The following is a 16,935-nucleotide window of genomic DNA, read 5'->3' on the forward strand; positions in this document are numbered from 1 at the left end:
TTGGGTTAGTTGAAACCACATCAGATCAGCAAAATTAAAATCAAAACTTGAAATTGAAAAAAAAAATTGAAAAGAAAAAACTGCCCCAAAATTATTAGCATTTTTTTTTTCATAAATAAGAGAAAGTTCTATCCTTACTGGTCCTAAATCTGAATAACTATGTCTAATTTTTTAAACCTTAATTACGTTATACCTATCAATATGTACTAGAAGAAAGAGGAGAAAAAAAGTCACTACACTAGTACCAGGACAGCACGCTTACGAGATCGCCATTTTATACATTATTAACAGACAATGATCAACAAAGAGTCTTCTATGAGGTGACGGGATGCAGCGAAAGGAAGGTAGTACATCACCAACATGGACAAAATAGTCATCAAATTCCCTAGTCTAGACACTGAATTTCTGGGAATTTATTGTCTTTTTTTTTTTTAGATTAAATTTCTATTCTGTTATTTTATTACTTGAACAAGTTTTGATATTTTAAAAGCGCCCAGCATTTTACTTAACCTGGTTGTTTGGAAATAAAAAAAGAAAACAAACAAACAAAAAACCCAAACCAAAAAAAAAAAAAAAATCTTACCAAACAACCTAACATTTTATTGGAAAAACAAAGGACATGATTTTTCTTTTTTTTCAAATGTTGTTGCTGTTTAATTAGAATTGAAAAAGGCTTTTTTTTCTTTCTTTCTGCGTTAGCATATTGGAGCCTTTTGTTTGAAGATGCTTTTGCCCTACCATGTCTGTGAATGCCTACATCAGTCTACTTTGTTAGTAAAATTTATAAAAATAGGAGTGCAGCAGCTCTTTATAATAAATGTCGCATTCAGTGTCTCATACTGGCTGTGCCTTAAGTACCAAATTTATAAACGTAACAATTTAAAAAATATTAATAAAACGTCAATATCACATTTTAAAAAAGAAAAAATATATATCCACACTACAATATGTTTTAATGCCATCTGTCGAGTTGTACTTCTATAGTTGCTGTTGCCGACCTATTACCAATATTAAAAAAAAGTTAAATTAAAAAATATCCTTCATCATAAGTATCTTTCCCCAACCGAGGACCATATATTATAACAGCCAAATGTTCAACATGTGCAAACAGGAAACTGTCAGTTTTTCCCACCAGTCACAGTGCAGCGATGTTTATACTTTTTATTTTTAAAATTCTGTTTACATCTACAATAAATTAAAAAAAAAATTCTTCCATAGCCTCTCTGATGATACTTGCAGCACTGAGGTATTGAAAAAAATATATAAACCAAAAGTTTGATTTCCTAATTTGTAAATAGAAAGTGAATGGAGAAAGGTTTCATGAATGCAGGCTTGTCCACTCCTGGCCCATGGGTCCCCAGAGTGGTGGGGGGGCGGCGAGTGGGGGGGTGGGGGGGAAGAAGAGAGGCCAAGTGTCCTAGGGACCTTTGGAGGTGCTGAAATGATTGGACAATAGAAAATGATCAAATATTTAAAAATTAAGACTGAAAAAGAATGTCCCCCCACCCCTCCCCACCCAAGCCAAACAGGTGTGCTTTGAAACTTTAAATATGTTAAATATTAAAATTGTAGCTTTGTTTTTAAAAAACGTCTTGGGAAAAGCAGTTTTTCATATTTTAAATAAAAATCTAACTAGACGGTAACATTTGAAGCTGTGCACAGACGAGAAGATAATATGCTGGTATGACACTAATACAGTTCTTAGGTCTATCACACAGACGAAAGGAGCTAAACAGTGTTCTAACTCTTCTGGGGTCGGTCTGGCAGCTGGTGTTCTAGACTCAGTAACTGACTTGGTTATAGTTCTTTCCCTCCTCCTTCCACAGAGCATCAAACTGCCCGGGACCGACGCCCTCACAAAAATATTTTTGATTCTCTCTTTCTTAATAGTTTCTATGTAGTTAATGGAATTGTATTTACAACATTTCTTTTTTTTAGAATTCACAATTTCAAAAAACCTTATAATATCACCTCTTTCAACAGAAAAAAAGCACTTATAGAAAAGGAGGACACTCAAAACATTGTCGTCCTTACCTTATTGCCGAAAATAGATATACTTAGGTTAACAAAGAGACATCACAAAAAAGAACCGCTATAGAGTCTGTTAATTAGCTTACTACATCTCACTTCTTATACAATGCAAAGTGGAAAGTTCATGTCCACCTCCCGCTCCACACTTCACAACTTCGCTTCCCTGTGTGCTAAAGTTCCACCTGACAGTTCAGACAGTCTTGGAACTGGTACCAAAATATTGAGAGTATTCATTTTACCATCTCAGCATCCTTTAAAAGTGAGAACAGAATCATAACAAGCAAAAAAATTTTAAAGAAAAAAATACCTTAATAATAACAATTATACTATGGTTAGCTTTGAACTAGATATTAAAGCTATATGACTACTGGACTAAGTCAAAATCACTACCAAATGTGATTCAAAGAGATTTAAAAGGAGAAAGGGGAAGGGAAACCATCAAGAAAAAATAAAACAAAACCAAAATCATGGGTTATATACACATTTAAAAGCTGTTGTCTTATATTACAGCAGATTCGTGAGATGATGAGATGTAGTCAACCCTCGATCCGAAGTGAGCCATCTCTGGTTGGGGTGAGGAGTGAGGCTGGTGGGGGCCCAGGTCTGATGACATCACCTAAACAAAGGGCCACTCAGAAACTTCGCCCAGTCTTGCCTGGACATCCAGGTATGCTCTGCAGGGTGCACGAGGTTGGGGTGTCAGGAAGAGAGCAGAAAAGTGGGGGTGGGAGGAGAAAGAAGAAGTGTCAGGCAAGCAGACAACACATTCCAACTTTTTAACTAGCGCTTTTAAAGTGTGACTACATCGGGCTCCTGGCCTGGCTAGCAGCTTACTGGGGTCACAGCTGGGGACATATGACATCTAAGCCATGCCCGATGCTTGGCAGCGGGTGCCCTATAACCCTTTGTTTGCTGGTTTGCTATTTTGCTGATTGAGACTTATAGAATTCTGGAGGAAGGGGCCGAAAGGTGGTCAGCAAAAGCGGCCACGCTGAAACTTATTTTCAAAGCTAAATGTTTAAGAAACTTCTGCCTTTATTAGGTACCCACCAATGACGGTCAACTGAAAGTGTACGTTTCTACTAAAAACATCATCTGACGTACTAAGGATTTAAGGTCAGGACACTTATAAAACCGTACACAACAAATAACCAGGGGTGGCCCTGGAAATGAAAACAGGGTACCCAGGCTTGTTAACGGAAACTCCCAGAACTGACGCTGAGCCTGGATGGCACTAAATATAAGAGGGTCACCTCTCTGGGGAACAAAGTGTATGTTGTTGTGCCACCAGATGACTCCATTTGGCTCATGACCCCATTTGGCTGGGGGTGGGCTGATAGCTCCCACTGACCCCCCCTCGGCTAGCTCACCCTTCTCTGGAAATTGAGTCCTAGAGCTGTAGAGGGTGATGGGCTGGGAGCACCCCTTCTCTCCCCACCCCACGGAAAGGCCCAAGTGACCTGGAGGGCATGGCAGGAGGGAAGCACACCTCACTTCTCATTGTCCCGGGGGCAGGGGGAAGAGGGAGGCAACACGGGCAATCCCAGCATCTGGCTTTCCAGGGAGCTGCTGTGCCTGGTGGCGATTAAATCCCCTCAACATCTGACTCCACAGAAGGCTGGAGCCACCTTCAATCCCCAAAATAATTGGCTAGATCAGTCCACCTCGCTCTCAGAGGAACATTACTTCCCTGGGCCCCCAAACCCAGTCTCATTAGTAGTGAGTAGCTCTCCTTCAGACTGTTAGTGGCCTCTGGCTCTGGCCAGCAATGGCTGGGTCAGTGCTCGAAGGGAAGTGGAGGCGAAGGGTGGGGAGATTTCACACACGGGGTTTATTTGGTTAAGAGAGGCAGTTGCGTTAGTTGAGGTGATTCCTTAGCAGCAACATTAGAGAAATCCAAGAGATTTATGGAACTCAACTCAAGTCGCTCCCCTGACTGGGCCCAACCTACAGGGCCCGAGAGCTGGCTCAGCGGGGAGCCACCCCTCCCTCTTCAGGAGAGGCACCCTACTGCTGTAAGCCAAAGTGGCAAATTCACTTCCTTTGCTCCTCCTGTGTCTCAACTCCAGAGTGGAAGGCACCCCTGCCGTGCTGAGATTTTCCCAGTGGGACCTACCCCAGGCCTCAGCTATCCCCCTCCTTCTTCCAAAGACACAGACCCGTGTTTCAAGCCCCCAAACTAATGCGCTGACACATTTTGTTTTCCTTCGAGAACCCTTCTCCCTTCTTGGCGTTCTTCCCAAGAATGACAGATAGGATTTTCAAATGAGAATGTGGCGAGAGGCTCCCTCACTGATGGCTCAACCTCCCCTCTCCTCCACTCCACCCCTTCCATATCCCCATCAAAGTGATTAAAAAAATGTTTAATTAACTTGAGCTCAGTTTAAAAGGTTAGGAAACTGGCAGGGATCCAAATCCACGTTATGCAGGTGATGTCGTTAATTTAATTTGCTTTTCGTGTGGTAATCTGGATAATTACTCAGTAGTTACTGGCAAAAATGTTTTCTTTTCACTAAAAGATGGAGTCTGGCTGTTTGACTGCAAGAACCCCATTGGCTGAACCTGGTGAGCTCAGAGGAGCTGAAGGGACCCAGCAACCCACAAGGCCTTCATGCAAGGTCCTGGAGAGCGGCCCTGGCCCTCGCCCCCAGGTTGGCAGGAGCCCAGCATTTCCCTGCCTCCACCCCCCAGGGACGGGCACAGCATGAGGTCGCCTTCCAGTTTCCCACACTCTTGATTGTATTTCAAGACAGAGAGAGATGAGGGGGTGGAGAAAATAAAGGGATCAAAAGAACCAAATCAAGAAAGAAAGAAAAAAGACAGTAAAAAAAAAAAAAAAAAAAGAAGAAAAAGTAAGGGGTCATGATTAAAGCTGGAGAAAGGGATGAGAGATTAAAAGGCTTTTTTTTTTTTGCCCCCCCTCCCCCACCCCGAAAAGGGGTCTGGAAAGAAGAGAGAGAGATGTTGGCGCGATGAGGCCAGGCCGTGCGTACGTGCATGCCCAGTGCGCACACAGGTACCACAGGCCCGCGGGCGGGAACACATGGCAGAGAAGGTAATACCTCAGAGTGAGATGGCAACGAAAGCACCTGCTCAATGGTATCCATTTGTAAAGGCCGTTGCAATCAAAGGTCCCTAAAATTGCACAATTGTTAAGGTCATCAGCACGCTATACATGGGAACAGATTGTCATATTCTGGGAAAGGAAATTATCTCTAGGACTAGACTGTGGTTGCCAGCATGAATATGTAATTCTGAGACACTGTGCCATGGGGGGCCAGGATGACACCCTCCCCAGCTCCAACCCCTCGGGCTTCACTTCCCACCCAAAGCCTGTCTGCTCAGCCAGAGGAAAATCGAGAGCCAAATTGGGGGAGGGTGAGTGATGGGCAAGGGTGGCTCTTGCCCCCGATGACAGGCACTGCGGCCCGGTTCCCCGGAGGGCAAAGATAACAGTGTCTCTGTCCATAGTCCCATCTGCTCCAGCGGGGGAGAAAGCCCGGCCTGTGCTGACAAGATGTGATGCTGCGTGGTTATTTCAGAAAACCATCACAGCATGCAGGTCAAAAGACCCAGGTTTTTAAGAACAAATAGGGTCTGTATTTCTGGGCGCTGAAAATGGAAATGAGTCGTGTTCTAAGTGGTGATGGACGGTCTCCCAAACTGATGCAGCTCAAAGCTGAATAATAGTTGGGATCGGGTATTCTGTGGATCCAAAGTGACTCGACTCTTCAAACTACTGACTGAAGTGATACTAGCTTCGGAGTGCAGTGAATAAGGACCCAGTCCGCATAGGCCAGGGCTGGCAGAAGTGTGTGTGTGTGTGTGTGTGTGTATGTGTGTGTGTCTTCCACTGCTGGGGTGCAGCGATCCAGCTGCCCCGGGGGTCCAGCCTATCTGGACCAGCCTATTTTGTTCTCCCCGGTATAGCCTCTGAGGCAGGCTCTTCTGCTTTCTCCCCCAAGCAGAGTCTGACAGGTGTATGACCTGGGACAGCAGACACTCCCATCTTAACTCAAAACTAAACTGCCTCCAAAATGCTGAGGTTGGCCAATTTTCTGTTTCCCAAATGGCAGGGACGGAGAGCGAGTGGGCTCAGGCACATTCATGCTCACACACACCGGGAGGGGGAAGAACAATACAATCTGAAAACAGCATGCAAATCTGTTAAGCAAATTTCCATTGCCTGGATTAGTCAGATTATAGAACCACAGAGCAATACAATTATCAAATGCATCTGGCCTTCGGGGGGGCCACAGCTAAAGAATGCACATGGGAACTTACTTGAACCTGGAAACTGCAAGAAATATTAGCGGAGGGAGTTTCCTGGGAGGGGGCTCGCACCACCCACCGTGCCCCTGGCACCAGTGTGGCCGCTGGGCCTTAGGTGGGGACTCTACCCACTAAGGCTGCTACTGTCAGACCCCGGCCTGCATGGCAGTCTCCCGATGGCAGGAGAGGGGCTGACATTGAGGCCCGAGTACACGCCAGCAGGTGACAGACCCCATTTCCACGAATTCTATCTTTCCAGGGAGGCATACTTATTTCATTCTGCAGCCAGGGGGTTCTAGAAGTGGCTCAAGGTCCCATGGGCTGGAGGGGTGGAGGGATGATCTGAACCTGACCTGCCCACGCTCCTTCCATGCCATCACCTGGCCACACAGCGTGCCTGGCCTGCTGGTGCTCAGGGACCATCCAAGCGAGTAGGCATCAGCCCCAGCCTATTGATGTGACCTTGACAGGACCTACTGCCCTTTCCTTGGCTCCCAACTCTGGGTTTTCCTGGCACATCCTCCCCACAGACCACAGGAGATGGGCAGGAAGGAGGCAGAGGGAGGGCAAGGGAAGGCAGGTACTTACAGCTATGCCGTGGCCGAAGCCCGAGCCTGGCTGTGGGCTGGCCGCACTTATGTAATTCCCCACTCCGGAGTCCTGGCTGGCAGGGCCGTAGAGATCGGCGACAGGTCCTGGGCTGTTGGCCCCCGGGAAGCCTCCGGGCCGCGCCGGGTTGGAGCCTGCCGGGGAAGCGGGCGCGCCAAAATTCGGTTGAGCACTGTAGCTATTCAGGACTGGTGTGCAGAGAATAGAGCTGGGTATGAGGCCAGAAGCCAGGCATGCACCGGTCATTACAAGCCAAACACTCGAGAAAAACAGCTGAGGCCCAACTTCTAACACTCAACCAAGGCCATGCGAAAACATCAGCAGGGACTCAAGAATACTCAGCCCAGGCTACTACTAAGAAGCTTGGAGCTCCAAAAATAGAGAATAAAAAAACAATCATTCAACACACTACGGCAACCAACCGGAGGTGCTTCACTGCCCACCAAATTATCACAATAGAAATAGAGATATATATGGAAGAGAGAGAGAGAAAGAGAGATTTTTTTTCACATCTGAATTGATGCTCATGCAGTCTTGTCTAGATTTGGGCACGTTGAGACAGCATTCACATCCCATGCAAACTACAAAGGAACTAGTTTTAGACTACACATTGTGTTAATATTGATATTAAAACGTGACAGGAAACAAAGCAATTTGTGTCCAGGAAAAAAAAAAAATCTTTGGGGAGGGGATTTTTTTTTTTTGGTTTGGTTCATTTTTTTTTGTTTTTGGATCCATTAAATGACAAATTTGTTTTTTTTTTTTTTTAAAGACAAAAAAAAGATCTCCATTCTCCAGCCTCCCCCCCACCCCAACCACTTCCCTCTCCCCACTGGCTACTCCCTCCCTCCCCACCCCTCCCGTTTTACATCCCTGCATGGAAGTCGTCAATACTGAACGTGGCCGTGGTCGGAGGATGGGATATGTCATGAAAATCTGGGCATCTTAACAGAACCGTAATGATGGTGGCAGAGTTTCCCTTTTGGGGTGGAGAGCAGGGGATGGAGGGAGGGGATGGGGTGGGGATGGCGAATCTGGAGACAGGGGCGGGCCAAAGCCGGTGAAAGCCAATGAGTCTAGAGGATACCCACACACTCACCTCCTGCAGTGGAAGGAAAGGGGGGGTTTAAACTTTTTTTCCTTTTGTTTTTTTTTTTAAAAAAAAAGACAAAGAAGTATGAATGCAGAGCATACTCGCTGAACCGACTTATAGGTAAGCAAAGATCCTGCAATGCCTGCTTTCTGTTAGTTTTCCTCTCATAGAAACTCCAGACTGAGAAAAAGAACTAGGAATGCACCTTTGCTACAGAGATGGGACTTCGCACCCAGGGATCCTGACAACACTGGGGGGAGGGGCAGTGGGAGGAGATACTTGGGTCCCCTCCCTCAACCTCCCCCCAAGTCAATCGTACCTCCCCACCATGATGCCACCCTCTCTCAACCAGATAATTTTGTCTCATCTTTGTTTCCCCTTAGTAGCTTTAACTTTTTCTTTTCCAAAATGGAAATAACACATTTAATTGTAAAAGTTAGTTCTCATTGATTAGCCTACAGCTAATCCATCTCCCAAAAGCAGACAATCTGTGCCCCATACATTTCCTGCTCCTTGCCATGATTTTCTTCACACAATCTCTGCTTCCCTTTGCTTTTCCCTTTCAGCTCCCTCCCGACCAGCTGCCTTCAATGGCAGAAGGAGAAAACATCTGTGCCCCTCTACTAGCCACGGTCTTGTCTCAGGGGCCCGAGGTTGGGGCCTCCCACTTCTGCTGAGGCTGGAAGATTTCCACCCACTCGTAATAGGGATGGGAAGAGCGTGATGCACCTAAGCTAGGCTGAGAGAAGGCCGTGAAAGGGGTGGTGAAGATACAAAGGAGACCAGAGCAAGCTGGGCCTGGCTCCTGACTGGGCCCACAAAAGGAAACTTCCATCTCGGGATGCCCTCTGGGGCAGGAGGCCCCAGGGTGAGGCCCCTTAAGGCATTCGCTGAGAAATCGGTAAAGTGACCTATGGAAAGAGCCAGTTAAGGAGAAAAAAAGCATTACAGAGGCTTAGAGTAAGTGAAAGGCTGATCTGGGAACGCACTGGCAGACAAAGGGGACTGGGATTTTTGAATACAGAAGATTAAATTGCAGATAACATTTGGCCCGTCTCACTCCTGGAGACAAATATCAAGCTGAGATATTCAAAAGGCAGTATTATCGAGGCCTAACACGTTCTTCCTCTGGGCCAGGAGAAAACAGAAAAACAGTGGACTCCTGGTTCACCCAGGCAGCTGACTCCCCACTCTACAGAGTAACTAACAAAGTGACTTGGCTCTTCTGTTTCAGGGTAACAGAATGGGCAGTTGTAGACAGAAGACAGACCGTGTTGGCTTCTTCTCCTCTGGCCAGATGAGGATTCCAGAAGCTGGTAGTCAGCCCGACCCATTGAGGGGCTGCCGAAAAGGAAGTTTGGGTCTTGGAGAGAGCCACCCAGAGACTCGTCCAAAGACATGATGCCGCAGGCCCACCAAAGGATGCTGTCCAGAGCGCACCCCTTTGGAGACTTAGAAGACAAAAGGACTGGTGATATTTGCCCCAACCCCAGCTGCTTCCCCCATTCCTGTGTGCCCAGGGGGCCTGGAACTTAAGAGTTGGCCTGTAGGGAATTTCATAATAAGCTGCTGTCTTGTGCTTATAGTGCCCCTCCCTGCCCACACTGAAATCACTGTGAAGGCGCTGTATTAAAATGCAGCTTTAAAGCTCCAAGTCTTGTATTATTACACACTTGTACCTTACAATGCCCAAGTCCTAGCTCAAAGACACCTTGCAAATATCTCCCCTCCCCCCAACCAGGGGCGAAAGATCAGAGCGCAGGTCCCCGCCAGAGGGCGCAGTCGGCGGCAACGGAACCCAAGTCCTGGGTTGTTCCCCTTTCTCAAGGCTTCTGTTCAAGGACTGGGAGCATATAGCTGGTCTGTGTTCAATAGTCAATCATTCCCTCCTTCCCTCCCCGTGGATAGAGCACCGGCACTCCAGAAAGCAAGTTAAAGTCCCCGAACAAGCCACCTGGAAACCCATGCATCTCTGGGAAGACCCACAGCCAGCAAAAAGTGCTGCTGTGTAAGCAAGGACCAGGAACGCCGCTTTGCACGTAAACATGTCTAACAGTGTAAAGGCACTGGGGACAGAGTTATTTTCTTTCAGAAAGCTTATACTGAACATTGGAGGGTTATACACTACAGAGAATCATTTGAGGAGCCCCCTCGCCCTCTAATCTGTGACCTCAAAAGGAAAGGAGGTAAGGAGTGGGGTGGGTGAGGATAAAGCATGACGTTGCTTCCCTGGTTTGAGGGTGCTTCATGTACAAGTCACCCTCCAGTCAATTCTCAATGATGGGCCTTGATGGAGGGCACTTTCCTCCAGGCACCAAAGCTCATTTCCAGGGGTCAGGTCAGGTCCCACGTGCCAGCATCGGGTCAGGAAGAGGGGACGGGCTATCACTTGTCATGGACAAAAGCCCCTTGTCTACTGCTGAGCTGTGTGTGCACACGTAGGGAGCGAGGGGTCTTACTACATGTTGCTAAGTAAACAGTGCTGAGGTTTAGACACTGAACATTGTGATTCCTGTCCCAGAAAAATCACAGAATCTTGCAAACACCTTGACATTCTTGCAGCAGAACCTAGAGTAAGCAGCCAGCCCTGTACCAGGTTGGCAGTTTGGGGACTCACTGTGAGGAGTGGGGTCACTTCTCTATCAGCTGCTCTGGGCAGCACCCAGAGCATTTTAATCTTGGGCGGGCTCTTCTTTATTCCTCACCACCGCCCCCAGCATCCTCTGGGTTTTCTGAGTACAGGTAGCAGGTATCCTCAGGGCAGCTCTGACATGGCGGGAAGAAGCACTGGACTTGGAGTCAGAAGACCTGAGTGTGACCCTGGTCCTGACTGACCTTAAGCAGTGTGCTTAGGTATAAGCCCGTTCCCTGGAGGGATGCCACCCCTCCCTCCCCCAGAGTCCTCCTCTGAAACATGAATGCCTTGGGCCTTAGTCTCTCAGTGGACCTCAGTGAGAGAAAAACAGAAGCACCCTGAACTTGTTACATTTAAAATGAATGCACCGATTGTTGAAATAGTTGTGTATGCTGAACTCTATAAGGCAGGCATTTGCAGATTTAGGAAAATAGGATAGAGGAAAGCACAATTCACTCCCCCCTCCCCATGCAAATCAGAAGGCCATTTACAATAGGATCAAATTCATCCACCTGGTACATTTAATTATCTTGAATTAAGGATTCCAGGAAATGAGGAGCATGAAAATTCATTGAGGCCAGCAATGATGGGGGAATTTTGCATTGGATAAAAGGAGGAACTTCCTATCCATCAAGGAAAGCCCCACCTGGATGACTGGCCTACGGTCAGTCTATGAAGGGAATGGAAGTCCAGATATGTCCATCTGATCATTGAATGATGTCACTGGACCTGAGACAGAAAGCTAGAGTCCAGAACTAGGGGGAGGGGCACCCCCAGAAGGCACCTCTGGCTCTCAAGACCAAAAGTTGGATTATTACTGATCCAGAGAGAGAAACTGTTTGCAAAGTCCCTGCCAGAGGCACTCAGCCCACGTAGCTGGGATGAGCCAGGGCCCCTCCAGTGCTAGCACTGGACCAGGGCCTGGCTTAGTGGGTCTCATGTTTCCCCCAAGGGCAGGGCCAGCCTTCAAGACAATTTAAATCATGAGCTTTCTCGAATTATCTGTGGCTTTCAGATTTAGTCTCAGGCAGGAGGCCCTGGTGGCCCCCGGCCCATCTCTGGGAGAGAGCCTCTTCCCTGCACCCGCCCTCCCCACATGTCGCTCTGGGGGAGACAAACAAAATGGTGGCCCGTCCTCACCAAGTCCCATTCAAAATTCATCACACCGTGCATTTCAGCGCCCGACAGAAGGGAGTTTAGGCTCGCTGGTGTCATGGCCTGCATTCTCCAACCCCAGCCCCAACACAATAGAGGACGGAGGGCTAAGCCTGGATGGTATTCTTTATGGGCAGGGTTGTGTTAATTCATCACACTGAATTTTAGAGTTTTTAGTTTGTTTTAGAGACACGAAAGAAACTGACTGAAAAAGGAATGAGTAGACAGGCTGGGCGCGCTCAGGGTGCTCGCGGGACCCTCTGTTCCCAGTCAGACAGCACGTTCTCCATTAGACCCACTGGCTGTCCTCAGAGAAGCACACGCTCACTGGTGTGTGCCCTCCCGACAGTCAGCCGCTCCTTGCTCGAGGACTCTGAAGAGCTGGGTAGCCAAAGGCCTTCCTGAGAACAGAGTCAGGGGGCCCCAACCTGCAATCACATTCTGTGACCTCTGACGGTAGTGCCGGTATAAATTAATGCAGATGGTCAAGTGGGGGAAAGTCAGCATGAAGAGATAAACCTGTTCCTGAATCAGAAGGAGAAACCTTCAGCTGTGAATGTTTATGGCCAATTTGGAGCAGAGCAAGTGGGGTTACGCTCCCGAAGTCTGCCAGGCCAGCTATGTCCCCGGGGCCCTAGGCTCACACTTTTCTTCTACAGCTCACTTGGCCTGAAAGAGCGGGGAGAGAGGGGGCCAGTAATGACATCCAACCTGGGAAAACTGTATGACACATTAAATTAAAATTAGTTCAGGAACCCAGATGCAGGGACATTCAATTTTATATACTTCAAAAAAAAAAAATCTGCTGAGATTCAGGTGTAGTGGACAAGCAGACATCCCAGGCCGGGCAGGTAGGCCAGGGGGGCTGGAAGGCTGGGAGGCAGGCAGGCAGCTGAGCCTCTGTAGGGTAAGGAAAAATGTCAGGCTTTTCTGCCCTCCTGCCATCAGGATAGATGACGGAACCCTGCGGTCCTGAATGCAGGCCTGATGGCGGGCACCTGGAGTAGGGTGTGGGCCTAGGTAGATGGGATTCACCTGGGCTAAGACTGGGCTTGTAAGGGCGGTGTCATGGGGATGCCAGCAGAAGCCGAGAGAGAAGCCGAGAGAGAAGCTGAGAGAGAAGCAGAGAAGGCCGGGGAGCCCAGAAAGAGTGAAGACTTGCTGGGGGCTGGGAAGCCTGCCAGCCTCCCGGCCCCCCAGCACCCCTGCCTGCCATGTATCCGGTAAATCCCAATAAAAGCCTGCAAAAGCCACTGAGGGCTCCAGGACTCTCCTTCCTCTTTTACCCCAGTCTGCTGGATCAGGAAAACTTGCCCTGTGTCATTCCTGCCCCTACAGCCTCTCAGCACCGCCCCCCAAATTTTACACTCTTTCTCTGGCGTTCTCAGTTTCGGGTTATATCGTGGTCTCACCCCAGCGTGGTCCCCCCCTTCATAGTCCCATCTCGGAGTGACACCACCCTTTTATCCCTGGCCTTCGGCCCAGGTGCCTGCATTTACACATGCGCATGCCCATGCTCTCTGGGGCCAGGTATCCACAACTACAGGTGCACGGGCCCACACCCCTCAGCCCTGGGCATCCATGCTAGTGGCACAAAGACACCGGATTTTTAACTTCATTTACCCTCCGTCAGGCTATTTCAGAGGAAAGGACACTTTAAAGCAGGAAGAATTAGGAGAGCAATGTAATGGTATTTCTTTTTCACTCTCTCTGTGATTAACAAACTTACTACTGAGAAGTACACACTCAACCTGGTGTTAACAAGTCTGGACATAGCTCCGGGCCCGGTTCTTCTGAAATACCGCCCGGGCCACGTGGCGTGTTTTGCTCCTCCGCTGGCCTGATGGGGAAGTTGGTGTCCACACACAGACACACGGGTGCCAGTTGCAGAGATCACAGTCCTCTAAGCCTGAAATTTCCACTTGTTTTCTCAAAACCAGAGGTGCTGATGTCTGCCAGTTAATGTTGGCACATTTTAGCAGGGAATGGGTGGGTGGTGGCTCCTATGACTTGGGACTGATTATTTTGTAGAATGGTCTAAGTTTCTGGTCAAATCACACTCCCCCTAAAGAGAGAACTTGGCTACTGGCTGGTTCTAAACCTCTCTGGTCATGTGTTCATGGTGGACCTGGGGATCCATGCCATCCCACCCTCAGATCAGCGCAAGGAGAAAACCCCGACACCCAGAACAGACCCTCCCGGACAGCGGTATGGTTGGGACTCTACACATGTGTCAACAGTAAACAGCTCCTTCTTTTTCCATCTTGATGCTCTTTTACAATGGCCTTGGTTTGGGTCTGTGGGTGTGTCTCCTCCTCACAAGGACCAGATGGGGTGAGCTGGGAGGTGGGAGAGGGGAGGAGGGTAGCTAATGGTTGATGGCCATCAGCTCACAGTGTGAATCCTGGGGATGGAGCAGCCTTGAGTGACCTCAGCTGGTGGTCAAAAAAAAAATCAGGTTTTTGACCTGAGGGCAAACAAGAATTTTCTGGCGCCACAGTCAGTTTCCTGTTTCTCCCAGACTTCAAGGGTCCTGAGGGATTGACCTTATTTGCTTATTTCTACGGAAGGAAAGATCAAGAAGGGCCCCAGGAAAGGCAAGCCACAGTGTGAATCCCTGGGGCATCATGAAACACCTGGCTGCCCAGGCAAGGGTGCTGCTCTGCTGGTGAGAGCTGTCTGCCAGGCCGCAACTGCTTCCCTAATGCAGGGGCCGCCACAGCAGAAGATGAAGAGGAAATCAACCCAGGGGACAGATGTTTACGGTCTGGCTGAAACAGGTGATGTTTCAGTACTCCTTTCCCTAAATTAACCTCTTTCAGACTCCAGGCCCACACAGGTGAGAACTTGCAAGGGCAGCAGAAAGGAGATCCAGCAGAAACTACCAGCACCCTGAGATGCTACGTAAGGACAGGGAGAGTGGGGTCTGGGAGTGACTCCCCCTTTCTCTTGAACCTGTGGCTTGGTTGCTACAGGTGTTTGTTTCCTAGTTTAATCCCGAGACCACCCCCGCTTTGTTTTGATCTGGCAACTGACATTGTCCCAGAGGTGTATCCATCTGTCTTTCCAACCAAGAGATCAGGCTGGCTTTCCCCCTTGTATAACCAGTCACCCTCTCGTGCTGCTGCGTGTGTTCACCGAATCCCAGCCTGATCCCCGCTGCCCCCTGGCCCCCACGAGAGTCAGGTCCCTGCTTGTAACTTGGGCCTCCCCTGTGCTGTGTGCTGTGACAGAGGACAGCGCTGTGAACCCCACGGCCAGGTCTACAGAGCTGCAGTCATCTCAGTCACTGTGAGCTTTGTCAGATTTAGATAACCTCTAACTGTCTGATGACAGTGGGGCGGGGGCAGTCTCACACCAGTGGGGACCAAACAGAGTCTGGAAACAGGAGTTCTAGAAGCTTCTGGAGGTGTTAGGCTAGAAAAGAACTAGTATTTGTTGAATACCTACTGTGGGTCAGCTGCATTAGTAGGTATATAATACCACCTATTTCATGCTCCTAACAACTTGTAAGAGTGACTTTATTACCCCTGGTTAAGATGGGAGATGTGAGGGTTGGAGCAGTGAGGAAATAACCCAACATCATACCATGCCTCAGAAGGCGCTGACCCTGCCTCTAACCTGGACATCCTGGGAGCCCCCAACTTCTGTTTAATCATAGTTAGACACTGTTTATTTGGATTTCTCTTTACCTAAGAAAGGATGCAAATTCAAAGACAGGGAACTCTCCATTCCTGGAGTGGTAGCTCCCAAGGGCATGGACCTTGCTACCCTTTCTAAACTGGAGCTCCCTGGGGCTAGAGGTATTTCCCCCATTAGATTGGGGCTCCCTGAGGTTGGACCATTCGTATCCCTTGAGATAAGGGACTTTGACCCCAAGGACCAGACCATCCTCCTCTCTGCTAAGTCCCTGAGAACAAAGCTGGTCACAAAGCAGGTGTGCCATAGTGCTGGGATCAGGGTGAGGTGTAGGGGGCACTGGCAGTGAGAAAGGGAGCCAAGGAAGCCCTCCAGAAAGTGCAACTAGAGGTTTAGTTCTCAGCCTGACAAACCACTTGGTTCTGCTGAGGGTAGTCCTATGGGGAGCTGGAATGTCTCAGCCCATCAGTATTTACTGTCCAATCACATTTAATGGAAATTCAGTGCCCAGGGCTCTAGTAGCCAGGGGTACAGTCGGGAGGATGCCCAAGGGGCAGCCCCTTGAAGGCCTGCACAAAAGGCTTTTCACTTGTACAGCCTGTCTTTAATGATTATAAAGGCACAGGAGTTTAATCCATTTTTGATGTAAGCACTAATAGCTCTGTGTCCTTGAAGTTCAAAGCGGGCGCATACATGTCACTAATTAGCCAAGCACAGAGCCATTCAGCTCCCGCTCATGTTTCTAATTAGGTCTTTAATAACAAACAAACTCCGACCTTACCAAAAGGCCCCCATTCGTCAGACAGTCAAGGAGAGCTGACTGTTTACGGCTGCTCTGGGCGGCTGGTTCTGAGGACACACGCTTAATCTCAGCCAGGGCAGGCCTGTTCTCAAGGTGGGGGGAGACTCATCTACGAGGACAAAAACCCCTTCAGCCCCTGGCCCTGGAGGGGTGGACTTATGGGCCTTGTTTTGGGAGGGGGATGACTAGCAGTGGCAGGAGAGCCCTGAACTGCAAGACTGTAGGATAAAGATCCTTGGCCTCTTGCTGTACATTCAGCTCTCCTTACGTTAGAGAAGGCTGCGACAAGCTGCCTGGAGTGGTATTATTTCTCCATTTCTGAGGTAGGAATGTTGATGACAACAAAGTCACAGAGAGTGTGAGATGCTACATCTGGTAAGAAGCTGGTGGTACTTGAGTCCACAGTCACACATTAGACTTGCCTGGGGAGCATTAACTTCTACTGAGGCCTGGGGCCTACCTGGTAGATTTTGATTTGATGGGTCTGCAGTGCGTGGCCTGACACTAGAAATTTTTAAAAATCCCCAGGTGATTCTATCATGCCACAAAGTTCCAGAACCATTGCACTGGCCTCAGACTTAGGGCTGGTCTGTGAATCAACAGCAACTATGCACAGGCCCGCCTTTATCAATGGCTACCAACCAGAGAACCAAATTCAACTCTACCGGAGGATGGAAAGCTGACTATAGGTTTTTTGAA

General features: G+C 48.5%; 1 protein-coding gene across 4 annotated transcripts in view; it reads right to left on the reverse strand.

The window, feature by feature from the left end:
* Positions 1 to 2,663: 2,663 nt before the first annotated feature.
* The window catches only part of MSI2 (musashi RNA binding protein 2), a gene marked incomplete at both ends in the record, with an annotated part of 373,209 nt that continues 358,937 nt past the window's right edge, over positions 2,664 to 16,935 (reverse strand). For 2 of the 4 annotated variants that reach the window (XM_084236678.1, XM_084236677.1), the window contains 2 exons: positions 5,125 to 5,166; positions 6,892 to 7,046. In XM_084236678.1, the coding sequence (XP_084092804.1) occupies positions 5,125 to 5,166; positions 6,892 to 7,046 (197 nt within the window). Of the gene's footprint in view, positions 2,706 to 5,124; positions 5,167 to 6,891; positions 7,101 to 16,935 lie in introns of those variants that run through there. The other 2 variants (XM_084236676.1, XM_084236675.1) reach the window with 2 other exon arrangements.

The sequence above is a fragment of the Talpa europaea genome, assembly GCF_964194135.1.
Source record: "Talpa europaea genome assembly, chromosome: 7".
Taxonomy (NCBI): Eukaryota; Metazoa; Chordata; class Mammalia; order Eulipotyphla; family Talpidae; genus Talpa; species Talpa europaea.